The sequence below is a fragment of the Sabethes cyaneus genome, chromosome 1 (genome assembly GCF_943734655.1).
Source record: "Sabethes cyaneus chromosome 1, idSabCyanKW18_F2, whole genome shotgun sequence".
NCBI classification, from domain to species: Eukaryota; Metazoa; Arthropoda; class Insecta; order Diptera; family Culicidae; genus Sabethes; species Sabethes cyaneus.
In genome coordinates this window covers 34,373,005-34,399,912 of record NC_071353.1, presented here as the reverse complement: position 1 = coordinate 34,399,912, position 26,908 = coordinate 34,373,005, and the positions used below count along the sequence as shown (strand labels likewise).

Below are 26,908 nucleotides of genomic sequence, written 5' to 3'. Positions count from 1 at the left end.
AGTAATCGATTTTGTAGCCATTTAAGACGGTTTCAATTAGCATGATTACATCGTAGTTGAAGTCATTAGATGTAAGGAATAGGTCGTCTGCTTTAGTCCTTAAACCTCGCATATTCTGATAGTACGCACAGATACCAGCCACGTCATTGGCGTGTGCAGAAAGCTCCAAAACAGAAACCCCTGCACGTGGAGTTCAATTTCAATTTAAAAAGCTATATACTCATGTCCCGTTTTACGTCCACTTTTAGAGGGACGTAAAAATTGTTCGTAAAAAAGAAGACGTTAATTCATATTTTGGACGTATAACGAGATAACGTTTATTCAAATTTTGGACGTAAAAAAGTGCAAGTTAAAAGAAATCACGTAAAATGAATGGACGTATGAAGAGATTCTAGTGTATTATATCGATGCTGCCTTATAACTGTGCTAACGTGCACTAAAAATATGTGTTACGTTATTCTTTGTACGATTTTCTACAAAGAGTCATGTATGTTTGTCTGAGCTAGATTGATCCAGCCAAAAACTGGAGTTCTTTTTTGCCTCAAGCCTAAACTTCTCCAGCCTTTAACTCCTAAAATCGATGATGATTGGGTATGTAGTTCTTCGATGAACACCTCAATAGCGAAATTCCTTCTGCAGAAGGAGGAGGAATGGCAGTTAACCTAGGAATGCCCATGGAAAATAATAAAATCCCAGCACTTGATCTACAAGAAATCAGACGAGAAATCGGGTTGCTGAAAACCAATAAAGCCGCGCGCTGGTAAGGACCGCTTAGCAGTAGAGGTTTAAAAAGCTGGCCGAGAAGCGCTGGCAACGGTTCCACACTATATAAAAGTGAGCGAGAGTTTGTTTGCATGTTTGTATGTTCCACCATAACTCCAGAACCGCCTTGACCGATCTCCACCAATCTTGGCACACATATTCCTTGATATAAGGGAATCAGCACTGGGAGGTTACCAAAAGGGAGGCCCTAACAAGAGGCTAAGTAAAAGGGGATGCGTTTCTCTTGCATTTAAACCGATTACAGTACAGTGCAAATAACTTTGAGAAAAGAGGGGGTTCCACCGAGGAGGCATATAGGGTAAAAAAGACCTTTGTTTAGTCTCCATTCTAGTGATTTTCATGGAGCAAACCAATGTCTAATTAGCTACGTGACAGAAGAGGGAACTGGCCGGGAAAGAATCGACAAGTAGGGGGGCGAAGAACGTGAGTATGAATGTATGTTTCGCGATAGGTCCGGAACTTCTGGACTGTTCTTCATTAATCAAACTTCATTTGTCAAACACATGTATTATGGCATAAAAGAATCAGCGCAGGAGGGTTGAAAAAAAGGAAGATGGTCTCTTACAAGGGGAAAGAATGGTTCAAATGGGTAACGGGGTACGTTTCTGACCAGAGCTGCATTGGATCGAGTGTTGTGTTTCGTATACTTGTTCCACTTCCTGGTTCTACGAACGGAATTAGTAATACATAATAGTAAAGTAGTACCACAGACAAACAGACATAACTCTTGGAAGAAAAATCAACAAAAATGATCGTACCTCACATTTAGCCTGAACCCTAGCACCATCTATGATCGACATTCCCAAATATCAAATAGCAACATGGGTAACCCCCGAAGTAGCAAGTATTTTTTATGGGAATTCCCCTTCTTTCGTCAAAAAGTGCCACTTGGACCAAAACGGAGACATTCCCAACTAAGCCCAAATTTCAAATGACGGTTTAATCGGTACGAAGAATGGAAAACGAGTGTTATGTCTGTTTGTCTGTGGTAGTACATTATAGAAAAACAACATACCATATACACAAATAGCATAGGTATAATATCCAGCTGCTCCACACCCTCCCTTTTGTGCTGAACTCTGCTTTATCGACGATGGATGCTTTAGTAGGGGCTATATCATGAATAAGTACTATCTAAAGTTTTCCAATTTGGTTCAAATTTTGCATTACTGCTTTACTAAGTCATGGCAAAAAAGATCGTCAACTTTCTTTTTTTATTGAAAACTGAAACTTTTTTACATATTAAATTTCAGAAAACAAAAGTTTTTTTTTGTTTTTGAGGCATATTGTAGAGAAATAAAGCTTTGGTAATGCAATGGAGGTGCATCCTGTACTACTTTCAACTGCAAGAAAACTTGGTCGACTGGCAAAACATTTCAACGAACACTTTATGTTTACGTTGAGATTCAACATGCCGGATTACGATAACATCGTTAGGTGTTATTTGCTGCAGAGCAACATGCTGTTGTCATATTTTGAGCAAATCATCCTTTAATTTACAGCTTTGATGCATTTGTAATTTAAACAACGTCAGCAGCCGCCGTAGCGTGTCGTCACTGTCAGGTGGAGTGACTTGTATCAAAGAGCTAAACTTACATCGTCACAGTTCGGTAACTTTTAACTGTTATTCGGGCCAGTTTATATTTATTATCATTGTTTTAAATGAAAGTAAAGGAACAAGTAAGTACGTAATATGGTACTAATGAAGATTCTATGTTATTGTCGTACAGAGTATGGACTTATTGTTAAGTATACAACACTGCTATCTACTGCAACCGTTAAACTGGCAGCACTGCAACACGAAGCTGTCAAATTGTTTTTGCTATTTTTTTCTTTCATTCCAAATGTAACCTCGAAAAGTAATAAACACGTTTTCTATTTGAGTTTATATAAAGCGCTTTCTAGAGTTATTCTTTTCTGTGGCCCTTCCACAACTCTGTTAGGTTATTGGCCCAGTTTGTTCGAGTTTGTTTTCGTTCACGATCGCAGACAGTCGGTGTTTTTCGCGATGCAGGAAGACGGAAAAGTCGAACGCGTGTATATGTTTGACGGCAGCAACTTCACGGCATGGAAGTTCCGCATGCAGGTTTTGCTAGAGGAGCACGACCTGTTTGAGTGTGTGGAGACGGATGTCGGTGAAATTCCGGAGCTGCAAGACCAACTGGACGACACGCAAGCCAACAAAAGTGAAAAGCAGAAACGACGGGAAAAACGACGCAAGCAGGATCGAAAATGCCGTTCACTGCTCATCTCGAGGATCAATGATGCCCAACTCGAGTATGTCCAGGAGAAAGAGACCCCTAAGGAGATTTGGGAAGCACTCAAACGTGTATTCGAGCGTCGGAGCATCGCTAGCCGAATGTACCTGAAACGGCGAATGTTGAGTCTGCGTTTTGAAGGTGGCTCGCTACACGAGCATTTTTTGTGTTTCGATCGACTCGTTAGGCAATATCGTTCGACTGGAGCGGAGATGGAAGAGCTTGATGTCATTTGCCATTTGCTTCTTACGTTGGAGTCATCGTTTTCAACCGTAGTAACAGCCATCGAGGCTATGCCGGAAGATAAGCTGAGCATCGAGTTTGTTAAATGTCGGCTACTTGATGAAGAGGTGAAGCGGAAGGAAATAGGTACTGAATCGTGTACCACAAAAAGTGATTCGGCTGCTTTCTCTGGTAACAGGCAGAAAAAGAAGAAGAAAGTGTTGAAGTGTTTTGGATGCAAATTAGAAGGCCACAAGCTGGCAGATTGCCCGAAAAAGAGGGAAAATGATTCACAACATGCAAGACAAAAATCGAAAGCACATCTTACTGAGAAAAGCAGTATTTGTTTCGTCGGATCGTCGAGTGAAATTTTGTCGGATGAGCACTGCCGGCTGCAGTGGTTCATCGACTCTGGCTGCTCGGATCATTTGGTTAATGATAAGGCGTTATTCGACACACTGAATCTTTTGGAATCTCCGATAGAAATTGCTGTTGCGAAGAGCGGACAGACGATTTTTGCGAAGCATTCAGGAACGGTAAGGGTGTTGGCCCTTGTACAAGGTAAATACATTGAATGTACGGTAAATAATGTACTTTACGTGCCCGAGCTTCGATGTAACCTTTTCTCCGTGATGCGGGTCGATCAGATCGGGATGAAAGTGACGTACAAAGACAGTAAGGTGTGGATCCATCGTGGATCGGAACTCGTCGCGTGTGGTTCGCGGTATGGAAAACTGTATCGACTAGATTTCTTTATCGACAAGAGTGGTGCGAACGAATCGCTTATGTCTTGTGGACGTATTTCAAAAGATCTCGAAATGTGGCACCGTCGATTCGGTCATTTGAATACGCGAAGCATCGAGAAACTAATTCGGGAGAAAATGGTCGTAGGACTGAAACCGACCGTCGGCAACGCGGATAAGGAAACTATCATATGCGAATCGTGCGTGATCGGGAAGCAAACTCGTAAACCGTTTGTGGTGCGTGACTCGAAACGTTCGTCGCGAGTGCTAGAGTTGGTACACTCCGATGTGTGTGGGCCAGTGACGCCGATTGGCCTTGATGGAGTAAAATATTTTGTCACCTTTATTGATGACTGGAGCCATTTTACGATGACATTTCTTATTGCGACCAAAGACGAAGTCTTCGAGTGTTTTAAACAATATGAGGCTGGTGTGACGGCTAAGTTTGAACAGCGGATATGCCGCCTTCGATGTGATAATGGTGGAGAATACCGAAGCAAAGAGTTTGATCGTTTTTGTAAGGCAAAAGGGATTCAAGTCGAGTGGACGGTTCCGCACACCCCGGAGCAGAACGGCGTGAGTGAGCGGATGAACCGCACTTTAGTCGAAAAGGCGAGGTCTATGCTGGAGGATTCGCAGGTTGACAAGCGTTTCTGGGGACAGGCTATCCAGACGGCGGCTTACCTGGTTAATCGCAGTCCGTCAAATGCACTGCATTCTAACGTGACACCATCCGAGCTTTGGGAAGGCCGAAAGCCTGACGTCAACAAGTTGCGCGTGTTCGGATGTTCTATATTCGTTCACATACCGAAGGAGCATCGCAAAAAGTTGGATGCGAAGGCATGGAAGGGGATCTTTCTCGGGTACGCGTACAATGGCTATCGTGTATGGAATCCTAGAACGAAGAAAATTGTCCATGCGCGTGACGTGGATTGCATTGAAGATGGCATAATCGAATCAAATGGAGAAAAATCCCGTACCAACAGTTTCATCAAGGTTCCAGTAGTTTGTGAGAACCCGGAAGATAGTGAGGTAGAGGAAGAGATCAATGCTTCGATGTCTGACGAATCGGATGATGAATTTGGAAGTTTCGTCGATGATGGTTTGAATCAGTCGGAGATTGAACCAGTAGCGGGGGCGCGGGCCGAACCGCCAACTGGTAGTAATGCAGAAGTGAGACCGCAACGACACCGAACTGCTCCGGCGTGGCACGACGATTACGAGGTCGAGTACGCTGGGTACGCTCTCAACGCGATGAACTACGTGGAGAATTTTCCAATGACTGTTGCTGAAGCTAGAAAGCGAGATGATTGGAGTAATTGGGAAGCTGCCATGAGAGACGAAATGAATTCTTTATCGAAAAACAAAACCTGGCACTTGGAGAAGTTACCACCGGGACGCTCGACTGTGACCAGCAAATGGGTTTTTCGGATCAAGCGAGGATTGAATGGTGAACGCGATCGCTATAAAGCTCGGCTTGTAGCGAGGGGGTTTAGCCAAAAATTCGGTTTCGACTACACAGAAACATACTCACCCGTGGCCAAGCTAGATACTTTAAGAACAGTACTTGCTTTGGCTAATCACAGAAAGATGGTTATCCACCAAATCGACGTAACGACAGCTTTTCTGAATGGGAAGCTTGACGAGGAGATATATATGGAGCAGCCCGAGGGTTTTGAACAGGGCGACGGCCTTGTATGTCGATTGAATAAATCGTTGTATGGTCTGAAGCAGGCTTCGAAAGCATGGAACGACCGGTTCCATGGCTTTATAGTGAAACGGCTGGGATTTGCTAGTAGCGCAAATGACCAGTGTTTGTATCTGAAGCAGATCGGCAAGGATACAGTAATTCTTGTGATTTATGTCGACGACGTGATCCTGGCAGGATCCACTCTGCGAGCTGTGGAAACTGTGAAGCGATGTCTGGCAGCGGAGTTTGATATAACTGATAGTGGTGAGATTTCTTGTTTTCTCGGAATGTACATTGATTACGATACGGAAAAGAGATTGATGAAGATCAGTCAGAGGTGTTTTCTTGAAGATCTGCTCCGTAGGTTTGGCATGGACGAATGCAAGCCTGTTTCAACGCCATTGGAAGTGCGACTCAAGTTGGAAAAAGGGACTGAAGACAAGCGAACAACACAACCGTATAGGGAATTGGTTGGATGTCTGACCTACGCTTCGTTAACAACTAGACCAGATTTGTCGGCAGCTGTTAATTTTTTTAGTCAGTACCAAAGTTGCCCGACAGATGAACACTGGGTGCATCTAAAGAGGATGCTTCGGTACATTAAGGGGACTCTTGACCTATGTCTGGTGTACCAAGCAAAGGAAATTGCGGCAGTTTTGGAGGTTTATTCAGATGCTGATTGGGCGAATGATACTTCGGACCGTAAATCGATTAGCGGTTGTATTTTCAAGGTGCTAGGATGTACCATCGGCTGGATTACTCGGAAACAAAAGACAGTGTCGCTTTCGTCCACCGAGGCAGAGATGAATGCTTTATGTAACGCGGCATGTCATCAGATGTGGCTGATTCGTGTCCTGAGGGATCTTGGAGCTAATCCGGAAGAACCAACTATTTTTTTTGAAGATAATCAATCCACCATAAAAATTGCGGAGAGTTCGAAGGAGTTTGGGCGCTTAAAGCACGTGGACGTTAAACTTCATTTCCTGAAGGACCTTGTTCGAGAAGGGCACATTCGTTTGGAATATCTTCGTTCAGAGGATCAACTTGCGGACATCATGACGAAAGGTTTGCCTGTTGGTGCTTTTCGGCGTCATCGCTCTAACATTGGCTTAGTAGGTAGCAATATTGAAGGAGGGTGTTAAGTATACAACACTGCTATCTACTGCAACCGTTAAACTGGCAGCACTGCAACACGAAGCTGTCAAATTGTTTTTGCTATTTTTTTCTTTCATTCCAAATGTAACCTCGAAAAGTAATAAACACGTTTTCTATTTGAGTTTATATAAAGCGCTTTCTAGAGTTATTCTTTTCTGTGGCCCTTCCACAACTCTGTTACTTATGCTTATATTTTACACTAATAAATGAGAAATTTATTTGTAATTTCTAACAAAACAGATTTTATAATGCACGGCTTATGAATTATACAGCCACAACTTTTGGGAATGTTCATTCAGAAACTGAGCGTCAATACGTACCGCCCTTCCAGTGTTACATTACTATTATAATTTAATCACTTTTGTCGAGTACATGTTCGTAAAATTCCAACCTATAAGCACGTTGTCTTATAATAGCTTGTAAATTGTTAGTAAAAACAACGTATTAGAATAAAAATATATTTCTTTTGAGAAATAAATAGTTGTAAAGCCTTTTATAGACACGTATTTGTCCATCTTTCTTTAATTCTTAAAATTGGGTTGTACGGAAAGTTAAAAGGAACTAGCACAAACGATAAATAAATTGCAAAACGTTTAAACCCAATCAAAAACAACCAGGCAAGTCTGGAAAGAACAGAGAATATGGATTGTGTAACAGTGTAAGTTCTTGCAACATGAAAAGAGCACATTATGCAAACATTGTCAAAGTCTCAATCAAAAACGATTGGTTTTAGTGATGCTGAAAACTATCAGAAGTCACCCCAATTGACGGTGGGTATAAATATACCCATAAAACCGGCCTATATTCAATACACTTATCAAACTCAAACATCTCGATTACGAACAGTTGCCAGTCGACCGTCTATTTTTACCCGGAGCTTACTCTACGACCTACGCTAACTGTGGACTCGTTGGCAGCAGACAGCAGACAGCACACCATGGCAACGAACACATGTAGTGAAGCCGTTCGAAACTAACCACGCTACACTAGCATGCTGCATGTTGATAGGAAATTTCCGCAACATAAATTTCACTCATGTTGTAAAAATGTTAGTTGCAAAATTCCAGGAAAGTACGCCTTCAATCAAGGTAAAATTGAATGTAATAAAACCCAGAACGTCACTCGACAACTGGGATTTATGGTTCGGTTAACTAGTTTTTCCTGAAAGGATTAAATATCTCCGGGCCTCATTCGCCATTTCCAGAACTAGGGCACTCTTAGTAAAAGTAAGCAGTAAATACAACTTTTTCGAAAAGTTTCATCGATTATGAATGACAAAACTTTCAAAATTCATCATCGCCACTGGCTTCGCTGAACAATCAGACACACCTTCTCGACTACTCAACACATTTCACCATAAATTCCCTGTAACTGTAACTGTAAGGGGCCATAAATTCGGCCTGTCTAGCCACGTGATGCGCTGTGATGTTCCCCCGTAGCAACAGTGGCTTTCTTTGGTCTCGGTGTAGGTCAACCACAGACAGCGTATCTGCGCCTGTAGGTAGGTAGTCAGATGTCAGATGCCTGGCGACACGCAACCATCGAGGAATTGCATGAATGGAGCAGCAGAGACATGGCATGGGTTACGTTACTATCAATAGTCACGGCATCGCTACGCTCTGCACGCGTCGCCATGATCACAGACTGTGACGAAATGATCTCCCTACACACATTGGAAAGATGGGTTTTTACAACGCTTACATCAACCACCGTACTCGTTGGAGGTTGATTACAATTATTGCATTGATAATATTAGGTGAAAGTGTTTGGCAAATTGTACAATAGATAGGAAAATGGCGTGCCTTCAATTTGGATGAAAAGAATGACTGCTTAGAAACTAATCTAAAGAATCTGAGACGTGGAAAACGCAACACAAACACGAAAAGAGCACTCTGCACAGTTGTCAAGGACAACATGTTATTAACTTAACTATTACCTTGACAGTAACAACCTATTTATAATATTTGAAAACATTGCTAGACAACGTGTGAGAAGTAAAAAGGTAAAAGATGAAACGAAAACTTCCAACCTTTTTCTAAATTTATCTTTAGTATTATTGAGCATTATTCTAAAAATGGGTCGTTATAATGTACATAAATGTGTACTGAAAACTGAAATAATATAATCTGACAAGAACGCAAATAACCTCTATTGAACTTACTAGAAAAACAGTTTCTACAATTTTATGATGTCGAATGTTGAAAAATAAAAATAAAATGCATATGGTCATAATATTGCCACAATACGTGCCATGTGATAGTAAACAACTTGAAATGTGGATTTACCATTAGAAAGTTTTCAGCTGAAATCAGTTAATGGTTCAATCACAGACAAACAGACGAGACACTCGCGATAATTTAATCATCCATTCAAAAACCTCTCATTTTTTAAAAAAGCATGTTTCGCAACATGGCCCCACCGTGGCGCTCGAAATGTTGCTTCGAGATTTCAGTATAAAACCATACAAATGCAAAAAACCTATAGAATAAAACTCTGCAAATACTAGCTACTCCACAACATGCATAACAGAGGGTGCTAGTGTGCAAGCAACATGTGTGAGACGATGATTTCCAAGGGATTTTCTTCTATTTGTCATTTCCGTCCGTCATTAGTTCAATAATATGCAATATAAAATACTTCTAAAGGGTGAGTCAGTTGAACCTAGAAAATTTTCAATTCAAAATTCTCGTTATGCTGTGGCTCCTTTATAGTTGTTTCGAGCAAGCAATGAAAACTATAATTTTTTAAACTTTTGCTCTTAGTTCTTTACCATTAGAAGCAAAAGATTCTTCTTCTTTTATGTTTTCTATGTAGCGTTAAACTTGACTCAAAAGTACGGTTAATCAGTGCATCGACGGCATTCCAGTTAGAATCAAATGACTCACATACGGCGGCCCGACGTGACGATAGACCAAGAGTTTATTATGCCGTGTGCACACGGTTATCAAATCTGACCAACGACCGTACATCAATATCCACAGATCACACAGATACCGCACGATGAACGAGAACATAAAATACTATGAATCACGCTGTTATTTATAGTTCTTTCCATAATTAAGAGTTACTCTATAGTTGATGAGATTTGGCAGGACAGTTTTCCGGAAAACTATCGAGAAGAAGATCCGTTGTTCTCCCACTGTTTTGGTTCTTTGATGGTGTCTTAACAATTTGGCCCTTCAAAAAGTCATCAACAAAGTGTTGAAACGTCGGCAGAACCTTTAATTTTCGTCTTGATATGATTTTTAAACAGCCTCCCAGTTGGTCACGAGGTAAAACAGTGATCAAACAAGCCAGTCGTTGCCCGTCAACAGCTTCCAGGTATGCCTCAACTTTGTTGTCTTTGCGGGTTCCAGTCAAATGCTTCTCTGGTAGATCTCGTTCGCTCCTCCCTCAAGGTGTGTTTGATCTACTTCTAACTACGTGCCCGAATTTCTATTGCAGAGTATCTCTGAAGCTCTGTAGGACTTCATGCTCTTGTTTAATTTCAGCCAGTGCGTCTCAGAATTGGCGTAAATAATGCGACGAACTATCCAGCTTTTTACGAACCATAATGGCGATCGGTCATTTTTGACATTTTTGAAAAGCTGGCGCTCCTGATTTTGTAGGTCTTTGACATGTCAAACTTGAAAGAGCTGTTCAAAGTGTTCAATCCATCGTTTGCTGTTTTGCACGATTATCTTCAAGGATATCTTAGCACGTTTGTCATATATGACAAAGCAGATGGATATAATCAATAGCTTCTGCTATCGAGAGTTAATCTAGGCTCTCCATAGACTATCCGCACCATAGACCAACTTCGTGTTGTGTTGTCTTGCGCTTTATAACAAGGTCAGGCATTATTTTTTATATTATTGTATAAAAACTATCGTAATTGTGGGGTTGACTACCCCTAGTACAGAAATTTGCTTATCCCAGCATCAGAACATGCCTCGCGCAATACACCATCTCGGCAGTGATACATGCGCTTCCGTCGCGATAAACAGTATGAACAGTTCCGTGCGTCATCGACACTGCTGAGCACAGGCAGTCATCTGCAGTTTAGTAAACAAGCTAGACATGGGCAATTCTTTGTGGGAGTAATTTAGGTTTTCTCACAGTAAAGACTACCGTACCGACAGGGTCCAATGCGTCAAACACGTCAAAGAAGTCACCTTCGATATTGTTGGTAATAGAGGTTGACAACAAACTTCGAAGCAAAATTTATCCAGCTTTTTACGAGCCATTATGGCGGACGTATTCGTAATATGAAGGTAGAGTTAACAAAAGGGCGAATGTCGCAAGCGTAAACAAACCGAGTGAGGGATGATTTTCCTATGCTGGACCAGTAAAAAATAACTCTCATCCGTTTTGTTTAGATTTGCGACATTCGCCCTTTTGTTAATTCTATCTAGATATTTGAACAGCATCGCACGTTTTCTTACCGCGCGTTCACGCTAAAACTAATGGAACGTGCGGAAAGAAAAAGTGCAATGTATTTGGGAAATGTCAAAAATGCTGTTGAAATATTACGAACACGTCCGCCATTATGGCTAGTAAAAATCTGGTTACAGGATACCACGTATGTAATTGATGACAATACGACACCATCTATGATCGAAATTCCTAAATATTAACTTAAAACAAGAGCATCTGTTTTTGATGGGGCATTCCCCTGCTTTCGCTGAAAAGCGCAAGAGCATTCGTAGGGCAGTATCAGGCGAGCTTCATGGGGGCCCGTGCTACTACGGATCAAATTTTTACTCTCCGATAAATCTTCCAGAAATATCGAGAGCACAACGCAACGTGCCCACGCATCATATTTTCGTGGATTTCAGAGCAGCATACGATACAGTTGAACGCGAACAGCTATGGAAGATAATGCACGGGTATGTTTTCCGGGATGAACTGATGCGGCTGATCAAAGCTGCCCAGGAGCGAGTGATGTGTTACGTGCGCGTTTCAGGGACACTCTCGAGTCCTTCCGAATCACGCAGAGGGTTGCGGCAAGGGCAAGGATGGACTGTTCTATATGTTCTTCAATATAGCTATTGAAGGTGTGGCGAGCGGGCATCGAAACGACAAGAACGATTTTCAGCAAGAGTACCCAACAAACATTTAATTTGAAAAGCAGTTTATTCAACCATTATGCAGCTAATATCCAGAAAACAAGCGCTTGTTAAGCTGTTATTCAACAAAAATGTTTGTTGGGTAGCCAACCCAAGTAACAATTTGGGTTTTATTGCACTCTTATGATGGCATTGAAGACCAAAATTGGTCTTGAAGACCACCATAAGAGTATAATAAAACTCACATTGTTGCTTGGGAACTCTCCTAACCTTTGCAGACGACGTGGGCATCATTACTAGAAATTTTGGGACGCCGGAGGCAATCTATGCCAGACTAAAAACGGAGTATAGGAGGATGGGGTTACAAATCAATGGGTCGTAAACCAAATATAGGGTAGGAGGAAGCTCCAGAGAAAGCAACGTTTGCCTCCCACGGGCAGTGACTATTGACGGCGATGAACTGGAAGTGGTTGATGGGTTCGTATCCAAGGAAGGAGGATAATAAGGAGATAGAAACGTAAGGAACCTACTTTTCCCTCCACAAGTCACTTCGATCAAGGAGCATACGCCGCCGCACAAAGCTGACGATGTACAAAACGCTAATCAGACCGGTAGTCCTATTTGAACGAAAGGTGTTGCGGACTATTTTAGGCGGAGTACAAACGGAAAGCGGAGAGTGACGGAAGCGTATGCATCACGAACTACAGTCTTCTTTGGAATCATTTTCTCCACGAACTTCCCAAGCACAGACAATACAACTGTACACGGTTTGAAGCTATTTATAATTGCTAGTTTTTCATTATTTGAATTTTCTAGAAATTTTTTGGTAACGTAATAGAGCGATAGTGATACTTCGAGTTTGGTATTTTCCAACTTTGTCTCAAGCAAAATTATTCGTAGAAATATAAAATAGTTCTTTTTTTATTTAAAAAAAACAGCAATAATCAGCTGATAACAAGTTAAATAAGACAATACTGCTTGTTCACCATCCTCATATATCACCTCGCTATAGATGGAAAGTGAAATTTATTTCACTGGAATATAATGATAAAACTATTAACCATTACATCGCATTTCAGTGAAATATAACACAGAATCGTTTAAAAAAATAAAAGATTGAAGTAGTCTAAGTGTGTAATTTACATTTTGCATTAAATCAAAGCTGCCTATTTACATGGGACGATACATCTTCTTCGCATAAAAACAGTTAATGTTACTTGCGAATTGGTTACAAATATTTGACATTTGAACGCTAAAGCTACTTATTGATTCGTTTAATATGAGAACAAGAGCACAAAAGCACACGAGTGCACTGACAGTTGGTGCTAGCGCCTATCGAGAATTGTCAGTCAAGTAAAACGGAATTTATCGCTTCGAAGTGTTCATCTGGTCTATTATCGCATCGCTAATTAATGCAAATTACGTTTTTTATTTCTTAAAGACGCACTAGTAAGAGTTTAAAAGTCTAATCAAAAATTTATTAACTTTATGAACATCAAAACGTGCTGGTGATGTTTCAATTATAATTTACAAAAGATACGATAGATTTGACCACTTACCGCAGTGAGCAAGATCGATGATCGGAATCTGGTTGGTAGACAGCAGAGTGACCTTCTCTTCCGTTACTTTGCTCTTCAACATTGTGCAGTTTTTTTATGCTAAAACAGTATGCTTATGGTTAACAATTTTCACCTGAACGGCTGGGCGGTTCGAGAAAACCCTCGTGGCAGTGCGGTTTTCACGGAAAACTTCACTCGTTGGAACTTAAGCTTGTCTTGCTTCTCTGCCTCTAAAACGCACTCGCTTAGTCAACCTTTTCGCGTGTTTTCCGCAGTTTTCTTGCTACTGGTTTCACAACTAAACTGGGTTTATTATTACTTGCTTCTCTTTCACTCCTACTCGACCGGGACTTATTCACCACATTTTTGTACCTCCCTGCTGCAGCTCAGGTAAAGATCGAAAGAGGATCGCACGCAAACCACCTGAATGATAGCCAACAAAGCTTTCTGCAGCACTGACTGACTGGTTGTTACCAATACTACCGATACGAGTTTCGAGGGCAACTGAATTTTTGTTCGCAGGCCGTCGAGTTGAAAGTACTTTCCATTTGTTCCCAGCAGAAACAGCTCAGCTTGTAATGCCTAATGCGGTGACGTCTATGGAGCAAAGCTTAGATGCTTAACAGAAATCAACGATTGACAACACGTCTTCTTAACTTAACACATAAGCACTTCCAAATCGTTGAATGCACTATCTAGGAATTTAATCACCACTTGAAGGTCGATTTCACTGATTCTTCGACAACTGCCACAACTGCACACTTCAGCAACGAACGATCGACTGAAAGGCGGGGGATGCACTGCAAGCTAATGAACTAATGGTAGTCTGGTCGGTCAGCTGCCTTCATCGTGTGCACCGCTCAAGTTAACTGTTGTGCGAAAAGCTCAGGTTTCCAGCGATATGATGACAGCAGTCTACGACAGCATTTCATATTTAATTCAGCACTAATCTTATTTATCATAGAATTCACACTTTGATATCTTTTTTTACTGTAATCTGTCCTTGGTTGGTACCTACTGATAACACACCGTGATAATGGTTTGGGATCACTTTCTGCTTCACAGGACAGCCTATTTGTCACACTAGGCTGGCGATGTTTTTTTTAAATATTCAATATTCACAGCTCAACCTTCCAATCGAAACCACCTAATTGAATATTAACACGTTAATTTTCGTCATAAAAAGACACTTCATGTTTCGTGCAGACCCAAGAAGTTACCAACGAGCTATGTTTGGATAATTGACCGCATGCTGCTGCTGTGCTGACATCGATGCAAAACGAAGAGCCAACCCAACATGACGATGGTTATTATCATTACACATACAATCTCGCAAGCGAGTGTAACATTTCCGCTACGCGTTAGCTGTACACACGTAAACGTACAGATACGATTAATGATTCACATATGTTAGGTATGTTGTTTGAATGGCACACTACGAAGGAATGTTAATGAATGAACGCCCGTCTAAACTTGCTCTTCTCACAGAGTCAGAGCACTGTTTAGGATATTATAAACCACCTTATGGATCTTATAAAGCAGTCTAACTGTAGTCAAATAATTTTAATCACAGAATAATCTCGTGATAGAATGATCTCGACCCAACGACAATAAGATTTTAGTTAAAATGAAAGTTGAATTAGTTAGTGTATTTTAGAAGCGCGATGTGGTTCATCATGGAGTCATGCGCGTCGATTCTTTCTAAGCGAGCGCGCACGTACACAGACGAAATCCCTTGCGCTTGCAGGCCTCAGGCGCTCGCGGGTCGACGTCAAATGCTACCGTCACTTTGCTGTTATTGAAATCCTGTGCTGTAGCATTTTTAATGATTTATATTTCTGGCATTATTTTTCAAAAGGTCGCATAATGCATACCTGCATTAACTGCAATCTGTAGAAGTATAAATTCAGTCTACCTTTAAACTTCAGTTATCAAATTGTTACGTAATGACTTAACTCAACTCAACTCAACTATAGTTATAACAATGGAAATGGCCTCAACCGCCAATACTAAAGGGTGTCCTACATCAAATTGCATCACAGAAGAAACGCTGTAGTAAATTACCCACTGGGTATTTTCTCTTGAAAATTTGAGTAGAAGTAGTATAGATTGTATTGTCGCGGTCAGTTTTTCGAAAAATGAAGAAAATGGCGTCACCCGAAAGCCGAAAACCAACATCGCGAATTTATTTTGCACATGCACCTGGACAATCCTCAACTCTTTCATCATGGATGATGATGAGACTTTCGTCAAGGCGGACTTCTGGCAGCTTCCGGGGCTACTGTACTTCACCACCCAGCACAAGTTCGATGTTCCAGAGGAAGTAAGGATGCAGAAACCTTCATAGTTTGCCCAGAAATACCTGATTTAGCCAAGAAACACATCATGTGGCATACGGAGTGCGCCGTTCGTGACTATCGGGACTATAAACGGGCAGATCTACCCTAAGGAGTGTTCACAGAAGCGTCTGCGTCTGTCGAAGCAACACGAGGGCCCTGTGATCTTCTGGCCGGATCTAGCTTCATGCCACCAGAACCGGCGTTACAGGGCGCGAGGCCCTGTACAGATTAAGCAGCGAGGCCTTGTTTTTGCATGCCAGAAAAGTATTGGCTTAAAACGTCACTGTGCCCGTCTTAAATATCGTCTTTTGGGACAGGCTTCGGTTGGTGTCACGGTTTACGGACTGCCCAAAACCATTGATGACGTTGGGCTAGATAGTTGTAATCCTGTGCTCCAATTCGGTCCTACATGGCAAATAAAATCAATGACTATTTTGGGTTTGGGTTAGAAACTCGGTGGCTGGCAAAGGGTGAACATGTGCATTCCATAATCTCTGTTCATTAACTCCTATTCCTACCTCCACGAGGTGCTGGCTGGGGTACGCAACTTCGGTTGTCGTATGCTAACAGGAAAGGGGGCACAGTGGCTCCCGCCCACATTAAGATGGCAGCCCCATCAGCGGGATAAGGACCTTAGGTTAACAGCCTACTGTACCAGAACATAAAAAAATTACCGAAAATGAAAGAAGAAATCTCCCTGGATTATTGGCAACGACCTTTACACACTTAACAAAAAGCACCGAATTCGGTAAAATATTACCGAATTCTAAACAGCTGAACGTTCGGTAAAAATTTCGATGGTGCCAATCGACGTTTACAGATCATTAGTAATGTATGGTGCAATAAAAAATTTTACCGAACGTTCAGCTGTTTAGATTTCGGTAAATTTTACCGAATCGTTTAACTGTGTAGCATGAAAACACGGACACGAATCGGAACATGGAATATACTGACCCTTGCCCAGCAGGGCAAGCTGGCTCATCTTGCAAGGGAAGCTAGCCGCCTGAAGCTTGAAATCCTGGGGCTGAGCGAGGTCCGCTGGCCGGGTACTGGCGAACACAGGACATCATCCGGGCAAGTCTTGCTCTACTCTGGCATACGAGGCGAAAATGCTACTCGAGAAAGAGGAGTTGGATTCCTACTGAGCCCAGAGGCACATGCGGCCCTGATGAAGTGGGAACCAATAAATGAGCGAATAATCGTTGCCAGATTCAGAACACGGGTTAGGAACCTTACGGCAATCCAGTGCTATGCGCTAACAGATGCTGCCGACCTGCAGGAGAAAGAGAGTTTTTACAGCTAGCTGAACAGCGTGGTTGAGAAAATCCCGAAGGGAAATTTTCGTAAGCGGGATCGGTGGCCTGGTGCAATGAGGTTTAAAAGGTGTGGCAGATGACGACATTTGATAGTACCCGCTTAGGCGCGTCCGGTATAGAAATCGAACAAAAATCTGGTAGCGAAAAACTTTTTCTGCCAGACATTCTGCCGGATTTCTGGCCGCAGTCACCCGTGAAAACTAGCAGAAATGACACATCCGATTCGGGCAGAAATTTCGCCTCGGTTTTTCTGCCGGATTTCTGCAAGAGGTTTCGAATAAAAACCGGCTTTGTACCAATTCAGCTTTCCCTCCTATTTTGGAGGGTGGCAGCAGCGGAATGTAGCAGCACGAAGCGTGCAATAAACAGGTTAACAATTAAATTATACCTGCTTTATCATGTTCCATATTATTCTCTTACCTTTTGCCCGAAACTGCAAAACTGATGAACCGCTTTTCTCCTGCCTCAAAGCACTCTGTGCTCAAAGTGTCACATTTGACATAAAGAGAATCGATTTCTGCCAGGCATCCGAAATTTTCGAAAACGACGTCAAACTACAGAAACAAACCGCGTCCGTCAATTGGGTTTGTTTTTGGAGTTTGACGTCACGCTTCATCGTGATTGGTCGATTTACGATTCCACCCACACCATGATGAAATTTCTTCATTGAACTAACACCACTTAACCAACATTGCTACACCTGTATTGGTAGTATAATGGACCAATGGGACCAATGGGACCAATGTGCCTGGTGTCCTGTCCGTCCCAAGGGTATGTAATCATGCTATCTCTTTCTCATGTATAGGAGTGAAGAGAGCATCCTTGAACTAGTTCGCCGGCAATTAGAATTTCCATTGAATAAAGCGTTAGCCGTCATTCGGACCGAAATGTCAGAAAAAACGGTTACACTGCAATCGTATGCATTTCTAGATAGAATTAACAAAAGGGCGAATGTCGCAAATGTAAACAAAACGGGTGAGAGTTATTTTTTGCTGGGCCAGGATAGGAAAATCAACCCTCACTCGGTTTGTTTACGCTTGCGACATTCGCCCTTTTGTTAATTCTATCTTCATTTGAGGTTCGTTTCAAACCCCTGGTCCGTCCTGTCAAAATATTTATCTTTCGTTAAAATTAGTTTGAGATCGGTAAATTTTTAGTTATAATTTATATGATCTGGCCACACTGCTAACGAGTTTGTTGATGCTTGATGCCGTTGATGCGTGGGAGCGTGGGTGTTGCAGTGAAGTAAAGCAGCTGGTTGTGTCTTGCATTGCATTTTCCAACGGAATTTCGTGAGTCTCTCTTACGTGTTTTACCTTGCTTTGTTACGAATGCAAGTGTTTTGGTTGTTTGGGATTTTCGAGTGCAAAGAATTTTAGTAACAATGGCAAATTTAAGTCGCAATAGTCGCGTTTCGGATCAGATAATGGAATATTATTTGCGCTACGGTCAAAATAGAGACCTGGAAAAATTTCTTCGGTTACGTTCCAGCACGACTCGCTCGTCTAGTGACGGTAGTTTACCCGGACTAGATGAACTGGATCGAAGAGAACAGGTTTCAGAGAAGATAGGAAAATCAATGGAAAATCTGTCTACATTGAAGCAACGATGCGATCAACAGAATTCTCAAAAATCGGACAATTCTTCCAAAAGCAAGGAGAAAGTAGGCCAAAGTTCAACCGTGCAGCAACAGAAACCTGCTGAAGAACCTTCGCCAGAAAAAACGCAGCAAGCTGCGGGAATTGTAGTTAAAGAGACCAAAAGCGAAATGAAATCCGGCAAAAAGTTCAATTTTAATTTAGAGTCGGTTATTGAAATAAAATTACCTCCGGCACCTGTTGTACAACATCCGCTTTTAATTTCGCCTCCACGAAATGTTCTGGGTTTGTATTGAAAATATTAAACTGTGTTTTTTACATAACTTTTATTTTGCAGCATCGGAAGTGGGAACAAATATTCAGGAATTCAGTTGCTCTGGCACGCAGACAATGGCCGAGGCTCGATCTGTGGAACAACAAACTGAGGAACCTATTCGGCCGATATTGAAAACTACCAGCGCACCAGCAGCGTTAGTTTCCAACCCAGAGGAAATGATGGATAATACTCGGGATATTTCCCCTGTTAGTAGCATTGCGTCGAACAAGCAAAAACTTGAATGGGACTCGCTCGGGGATATAGGATACGATTCTAAAGAAAAATTTTACTTTTGCGGTGCTTCCGAATTGAATGAAACGATGAAGCGTTGCCTCCAACAATATCTTGTGAAACGAGGTCTTAACTTTGACGAAAAAGTCGTTGTAGTTCAAAACATCCAGAAAGGAGCTAAAAACACGGAAAGCTGTGAAAAACAGAAAAGTGATGCCCGACAAAAGTGGCAAGCAGTCTATGAAAAGTATAAAGATAAGTACCACCATCCTTCGGAAGTCTCACTGAATTTGACGAAACCTGAGGCCCAAAGCACTCCGAAGGTTGTTTCCTCCCAATATGTGCTCTCAAAACCGGGAGTGTCTACCCAGACTAGTCTTATCAAAGCTCAAACAAAAGCAATACAAGCTGAGCAGGTTATCACCGCAGACAAACAGATTGGTACGGAATCTCTCCGAGGGACCGATTCATCGGTTACAAATATTACCCCCACTCTGTTGGAAACCGACTCCAACGACCAACAGCAAGGTGAGATTGCGGAAAGCTTTGAGTTCTACTCGTCACCCCCATCGAAAGAAGTTCATCAATCTTCAACCGGATCTACTCTGAAAACTTCACCGGAAGTAACCAGCATTTCAACTTCCTCGTCGCAGTCCTCTGCTGCTGCTAGCGTAAACAAAAAGGCTAAGCACAACTTCGACGAAGAACTGCGTCTCGGCATGACACTATACAACACGATTTGCGAATCACGAAGTCTACCCGCCCATGTGAAGCAAAGTTTGATCGATAAAATTTTTCGGAGAATTATGAGAAACGATCCGAAAGGACGTACTAAAGAGGAGCTGCTGAAGGACGGAGGGAAATTTAAACGGCCTACCCGAGCAGTGGCTACCGTAGATGGTTTGAGTGGTGTGGAGTCCATGGGTAGCAGTAAAGGTTCAGCAAAGGTATCGCATGGCGGGCAGACCGCAGTGCAAAAGTGGCCTTCAGTAGAACAGGAAATCGTTCATGAAAGGGATAAGGAAGGTTAGTCTAATGTTTATTTTTAGTACTTATCATCGCATTGTTTGTTATATCACCATCAACTGAAGAATTCTCTTGTAAAGTATGATGATTCGAGATTGCGTGTCATGTTATGTTTAATTAGATCACAAGTTCATAATGTTTAAAACACGTAACATGTTAATAACTTTTGGGAAAGGGATTTTTATATTTGGGTGTGAATTTGAGTATTCACGTTTAAATTGAAGCGTTGAAAATATAACTAATTTATTTATCGTAGACGTGATTGTGCACGACTTGGAGGAACCAAGCAGCAATAGTAATGAAGCGGGAAACTCTATTACCTCTAAAGGAACATTGCAAAATTATTCCTCTACATCGGAAACAACGCAGACGTCGTCATCAAAACAGGGATCAAACGGAACTGCTAAGCAAAAATTGTCTTCGAAAAAACCAGATTCGATCATCAAATCGTCACGTTTCAGCTTGGAAACCGATGCAGATCGTCGGATAAGAAAAGCAATGACAGAGTACTTACAACCAATGACTCACTCAGAAGTAGACTACGAGAACCAACGAGAGTTAAGACGAAGCTTGGAAAAAGTGAATAAGACTAAAATTGTGGATCGAAGTACGGCAAGTGCTCCTACTACAATCGCCAGCTCAGGCTTGCAGACCGGCCGAATAATTGAACTGTTCCGGCAAGAGAAGCAATCACAACTTCTTAAAATCGATAAGAAAATTGAACATCTTAAATCAATCAAAATGTTATTACTTGAGGATCAAAAACTAGTTAACAATATTCAGGATGGTACCCAGTCAACTTATCCGGCAGAGAAAAGACTTGTGAAAGCAGATAGTTTCCCTTCAAACGAAAAAGAGAATTTCTATGCTAATACAGTCCAACGTACAAAAAGCGCTGCAAGTGTTCCGGTGTATACCTCGGTTCACGGAGATACTCCAAGCAATCTTTCTAGAAGTGAAATAGAATATATTCCTGTTTCAAGTTCGGAATCAGGCTGGAATTCGCATTATCAAATGCAGAAAATGCTACAAAATCGGTCGAAACTCGAAACACCGACATCCGACGATAGCATTGCCACTTTTATCAAAAATCGAAAGCAGAAGTTCATCGAGAACTACGAACGTCACAGGAAACAAATGTTCGAAGATCAACATCACATATATACGAAGCCCTACAGTGGTCGTCAGAGTAAGCAGGAGAACCATTCTCGCTTAGACGAAAAGCATAGCATTCGAAAAATTGCCAAACCATCGATTGCCAAACCAAATTTCCCAAGCAGCGATATGTTCATTTCTTCCGATTCTATGTCCATACCGGCAGCCAACACTTTAACCAACACAACCACACACCAGTATGACATCAAGTCTTCTCGGTTCAGTTCCGACAACTTGCTGGGAACTATTTTGAAACCGGTAGCCACTCAAACGACCGGGTCGATCCTGCGTACAAAACCTATTTTTGAAACGAAGTCTGGGCAGCGAACTGCAACAACATCGGTTCAGGTTCCTTCAACAAACGTTTGTGGTTGTCAGTGTGCCAGTGAATGTCCTTGTCGACATGTATCTCAGGACGTCATTTCACAACCATCGAAGCATACCGTAATCGTCGACGAAAGACGCCAAAAGCAAGATAAACAACAGCAAACTAAGCCAAGTTCCATAGCTTATGTGCTTACGTTCCAGGGTGACCGACACGAAAAGAGCAAAGCTTCCAATCGCCGGCCATCTGAAAAAGCACAGGTCTACAATGGCAAGTCAGCTACCGATACCGATGGCTCATCTCGCGACTCAACGCAAGAGCGCTCAAGATCCGAGTCCAAAGAGTCCGCCGACAGCGATCTACTCCCACTAAATGAACAATTACGTCGGAACCGTCCAGGTACTTTGTTGAGGCTAAAGGAACGCCAGAAGTGTGTCAACGAGCTGAACAAACTACGTGCTGAGCGGAACAAACAGCGAAAAAAATTACTTTTGCTAACATCGGACGATTCCTTGAAAAGAACTGACGTTAGACCTCGGCTGCCGCCACCGCCACTCGGTAGGTGATTTTTAGCCGGTTGATGTTTAAATAATCCTGTTTACCAATTTGATTTCAGCCCAGCGCCGAATTTTCTCATCAAAAGCCATCAGAGAAAATACACGTCGACAAGTAAGGAATCTACCGGAGGTTTTACGTAAAAAAGAAATCGAAAAGATTAACAATCTGAAGCGAAAGAATCTCATACTCAGAGATAAATTTAATCGGGTAGGCTGAAGATTTTTTTTGTACAGAAGTGAAACAATAAATGGTTTTTCTTTACAGAATTTACAACGCAAAGTGCTTCATGGCCAAACGGATCTCTCCAACAGTGTTCGCGTTATACAGGAATAGGAATAAAAATGAATTATTTTCTACATGCTATGCCTTTGATTATTTGTAAGGAGTCTACATTTACAACATTTTGTATTTGTTGAACCTATGTATTTCATTATTATAAGTATATATGCCAGTCAAAACTTGACTTCGCTTTTGCATTCTCAATTAACTAGCCCTATAAAATGGGTCTCCTACGAAAGGCTGAAAATCGAAAGGCTGAAATCTCGAAAGGCTGAAAACCGAAAGGCTGAAATTTCAAAAGGCTGAAAGCTACGAAAGGCTGAAAATCAAAAGGCTGAAACATCATAAGGCTGAAAAATATATAAGACTTCGTCTATAAGGTTTGCCAGGGGAAAGTAAAGCAAACAGAACTGTTTTATTCATACGGGCGAGTATGTCATAAAACTTTCGCGGCTTTCTGCCTGCTCAAGTGTTCGTTATATGCTGTCCTTACTCGCTGCCGCTCGTTCGGACTCAACTAAGGGATAACCCCTACTAGTCAGTAAACCTAGGAAAATGCTTGCACCTAAATAGAGGTGGTTTCTGCGGGGGGGCTGCCCCCCCGCAGTGGCCGGCGCTTCCGACGGCGGGTCGCCGGCGAACACTCGCGGCCTGCGGCCGTCTCGTCCTGAATCATCTAGGAATGTGTTTGGCACATAAACATGGGATCATTGTAAAAATTTACTGGAACACATTGAAACGAGATGAAAAGCATGCAATGCCTTCTCAGTGCACAGGTTAAGCTTAAATGATACGCTTTCCCCGTTGGACACTATAAAATGCAGTGTAATTATTTTTCATAATTTATAAAAAATTATCAAAAATTAAGTAAGTTTTCTTCGATTTAAGTTAAAATTGTGAAAAATTCTGAAATTTCTGCCTTTAGCATTACATACACATTGTTTATTCAAAGTTTCAGCCATTCGTTATTCAGCCTTTCGAACATTCAGCCTTATGAGATTTCAGCCTTTTGTCCATTCAGCCTTATGTAGGCGTTACTTAGTTTTCAGCCTTTCGAATTTCAGCCTTTCGTGTTTCAGCCTTATGATTTTCAGCCTTATGTTGCTAACCCCTATAAAATAGGTATTAACCCTTTATAAGGCCGTGGCAATTTTTTGCCACCAACGAAAAATATTTGTTTTGCGTCTATAATGACATCAATATAATTATAGAAGCAAAATAAAAAATTTTTGTTGGTGGCAATATAGTTGCCACTGCCTTATAAAGGGTTAACCCTCTCTGTCCCATGGTAGCACAGGTGATCCATGACTTCCGATACTAAAATTGGCTGATAAAATTTTTGAGGCATTCAAATATGGATATTTTGATTTCATAACGTAGTAAAAACATTGTTTTACAAGCTGTATAATTGCGTTTGACGAATTGCTAATTAATAGCTTTTTTATATGATCAAAAACTGTAAACCACCGAAACACCCCTGGGACAGAGAGGGTTAATACTTGGTGACAGGACGAAGTTTTATGGAACAGGTGGCTTGCTGTTTAATATTTCTATATGCCGAGACAATTAAGCCTCGCACGTGTCCAACGACGGGAGGAGAAAGTTGGGTGGCGCTACGACGTCCGCCGATTGGAGAATCCTGAGGTGAAAAGGGCATTTGTCGAACAAATTGAATCCCGAACCTACCACCTGGTGGAACCGTCGAAGACCAGTGGACCGGCATCAAGAACGCCTCACAACCAGTGATGAAAGCCTCGGCGAAGCGCACTGCGGACGGAGGGAGTGGATTCCAGATGAAACTTGGAGGAAGATCGACGAGCGACAGCTGCCCGTCAACGATACGCCGAACTGGAGAGGGCTGGTAAACGTGGTTGTAAGCGAGCCAAGAGAGCCTGGACTGACTCTCTAGCCGAACAAGGAGAAACCGCCGCCGCCCATGGTGATATCCGTTTGTTGTACGATATTTCTCGCCGCCGGTGCCAGGATGAATCAGAATTTTTTGGCTCGGGTGGCACGTTCTCCATATTATTTGGACATTTGTGCCTCCGGTTTCCGTCCTCCGGTTTCCGTCCTCCGGTTTCCGTCCTCCGGTTTCCGTCCTCTGGTTTCGGTGCCAGGATGAATACAAAGATGCCGCTAAAGGACAGAGCTGGTCAGCTACTGACCGACTGTACAGAACATGGACTGAACATTTTGAACAACTCTTCCGAGTTTCAAAAGCCAGACACCAACAAAACCAGCAGCGTATGATGCCTACAGTTCGTCGAATTAATCGCGTCAACCCGGAGGCGCCATCGCTGGATCAAATTGTAGCAGCCATCAAGAGTATGAAATTCAATAGAGCACAAGGGATAGACTATTTCAGCTGAAATGCTCAAAGCTGACCCATCTTTGTCAGCCCAGATGATGCATCAACTTTTCAGCAATATATGAGAAACCGCAACTTTTCTGGTGGACTGGATGCAGGGCATATTGATCAAAGTCCCTAAGAAAGGAGACCTAACTGAATGCGGTAACTGGCATGGCATCACGTTGCTCTGTATTACCCTCAAAGTACTCTGTAAGGTAATCCTCAACCGGATCCAGGAGAAGATCGACGCTATTCTCCGGCGGCAGCAAGCTGGATTCCGTGCTGGTCGATCATGTGTAGATTATATCATAACGCTCCGCATTGTATTGGAGCAGATCAACGAATTCCAGGACTCTCTTCTGCTGGTGTTCGTTGACTTCAAATAGGCGTTCGACCGACTCAACCACGAAAATATCTGGGCGCACTTAGGCGTAGAGGAGTTCCACATAAGCTAGTCCATCTCATCGAGGCTCAGTACGAGGCGTTCTCGTGCATCTCGTGCAAGGTTTTGCACGTCGGCGTCTTGTCCGTCCCCATAAGGATTACTACTGGCGTGAGACAGCGCTGCATTTTATCATTGCTTCTGTTTCTCATCGTTATGGATGAGATATTAGCTGGAGCAATTGACAGATCAAATCGAGGATTGCCTTGGAATTATCTAACGATGGCCTCGGCCTAGCCGTCGACATTGTCTTGATCGCACAACGCCGAAACCATATGCAAAGCAAGTTAGATGGGCTCTCCGAGAGCTCCTAGACAGGCTGGTCTCACAGTCAATGTAGCAAAAACTAAGTCTATGGTAGTGAACACTGACAATTCCACCAACTTAACAGTAGCGGGTCAATAAGTTGAGCAGGTAGACGCCTTTCAATATCTTGGTAGCCAAACAACGCTCGATGGTGGTACCAAGACTGATATAGCCACACGGATCAGGAAGGCCAGGGGTGCCTTTGCAGGTCTGCGAAACATTTGGCGCTCAAAGCAGATCACTCTACGTACGAAAACTCGAATCTTTAATTCAAACGTTGAATCCGTACTGCTGTATGCCTGCGAAACGTGGTGCATCTCAGCGGAGACAACGCAAAAACTGCAGGTATTCATTAAGGTGAAGGTCGGAAGAAGTTCAGCTGCTTTTTTACTGATTTCAGTACTTGTTGCCACTATCGTTTTGTTGAGAATAGAGTTGCTAGTAGTAGGTAATAATCTGTTATGAACAATTATGAAACGTAGAATCGCGTATCTATTTTTGCTGTGGAACTAGATCCGACAGTAATTCTATCCCATAAAAAGTTGTTTACGATGAATCTTATTATCAGTGAAGTTTATAAGTATATTATCGACACTCTACAACCTTTAATTTAATAGCGAAAATAATTGGTCAATTTCATGCTCAAATGTTTACGTTGCGTTGGCATCACTCCATATAAACGTCCGTTCCCTTGGTAACGTACAACGACGGTCGCGGATTCGGAATTGCAATTGAAACTAAGCGAAGTTTTTCCTATCAATTCAAAGGAACAGTTTGGGCAAAATCATTATAATATCTTACTAAATAACTGTTCGGGTGGTAAATTAAAGTTTTCTGTGCATCAAGTAAAGTTTCGCGAGTAATGTGACGAATGGAGCGGCCGAAAAATATTAATGAAAAATCGACGACGAAAAAGTGAAAACAGTGATGAATTTTAATTGGGCAGAAAACTCAATATTTAGTGTAATTTATGCCCCAAAAAGTAATAGAACCTATAGAATGCAATGTTTAGTGCTTTGAGTTGCAAGATCTTATTACGGCTAGCAGGTTAGTTGAGCTGATTTTATTTTTTTGTGATGGTTTCCATAGTCTATGGGAGCATGTTGGTACACTGAAGAAGGGACATGTCATTTGTGCCTGGTGGCCTGATAACTGGAAATCCAACGAATAACTCCATCGTCTGTATCATCAACGGCCGATAGCCACAGA

At 42.1% G+C, this 26,908-nt stretch overlaps 2 protein-coding genes across 2 annotated transcripts in view; one reads left to right on the top strand and one right to left on the bottom strand.

Moving 5' to 3' along the window:
• LOC128735047 (uncharacterized) overlaps positions 1-14,715 on the bottom strand; it is a 34,169-nt gene extending 19,454 nt beyond the window's left edge. Inside the window, exon 1 of the mRNA XM_053829518.1 lies at positions 13,459-14,715. Coding sequence (XP_053685493.1) covers positions 13,459-13,540 — 82 coding nt within the window. The 5' untranslated portion in view covers positions 13,541-14,715. The remainder of the gene's footprint in view (positions 1-13,458) is intronic.
• A 3,704-nt stretch (positions 14,716-18,419) lies between these two features.
• LOC128745547 (centrosome-associated protein Alms1a-like) lies at positions 18,420-22,706 on the top strand. Its single transcript, XM_053842621.1, has 5 exons — positions 18,420-18,996; positions 19,049-20,284; positions 20,541-22,322; positions 22,381-22,529; positions 22,587-22,706. Exons 1-5 carry the CDS (start codon positions 18,498-18,500, stop codon positions 22,653-22,655), a joined length of 3,735 nt encoding a protein of 1,244 aa, XP_053698596.1. The 5' UTR covers positions 18,420-18,497; the 3' UTR covers positions 22,656-22,706.
• The last annotated feature ends 4,202 nt before the right edge of the window (positions 22,707-26,908 follow it).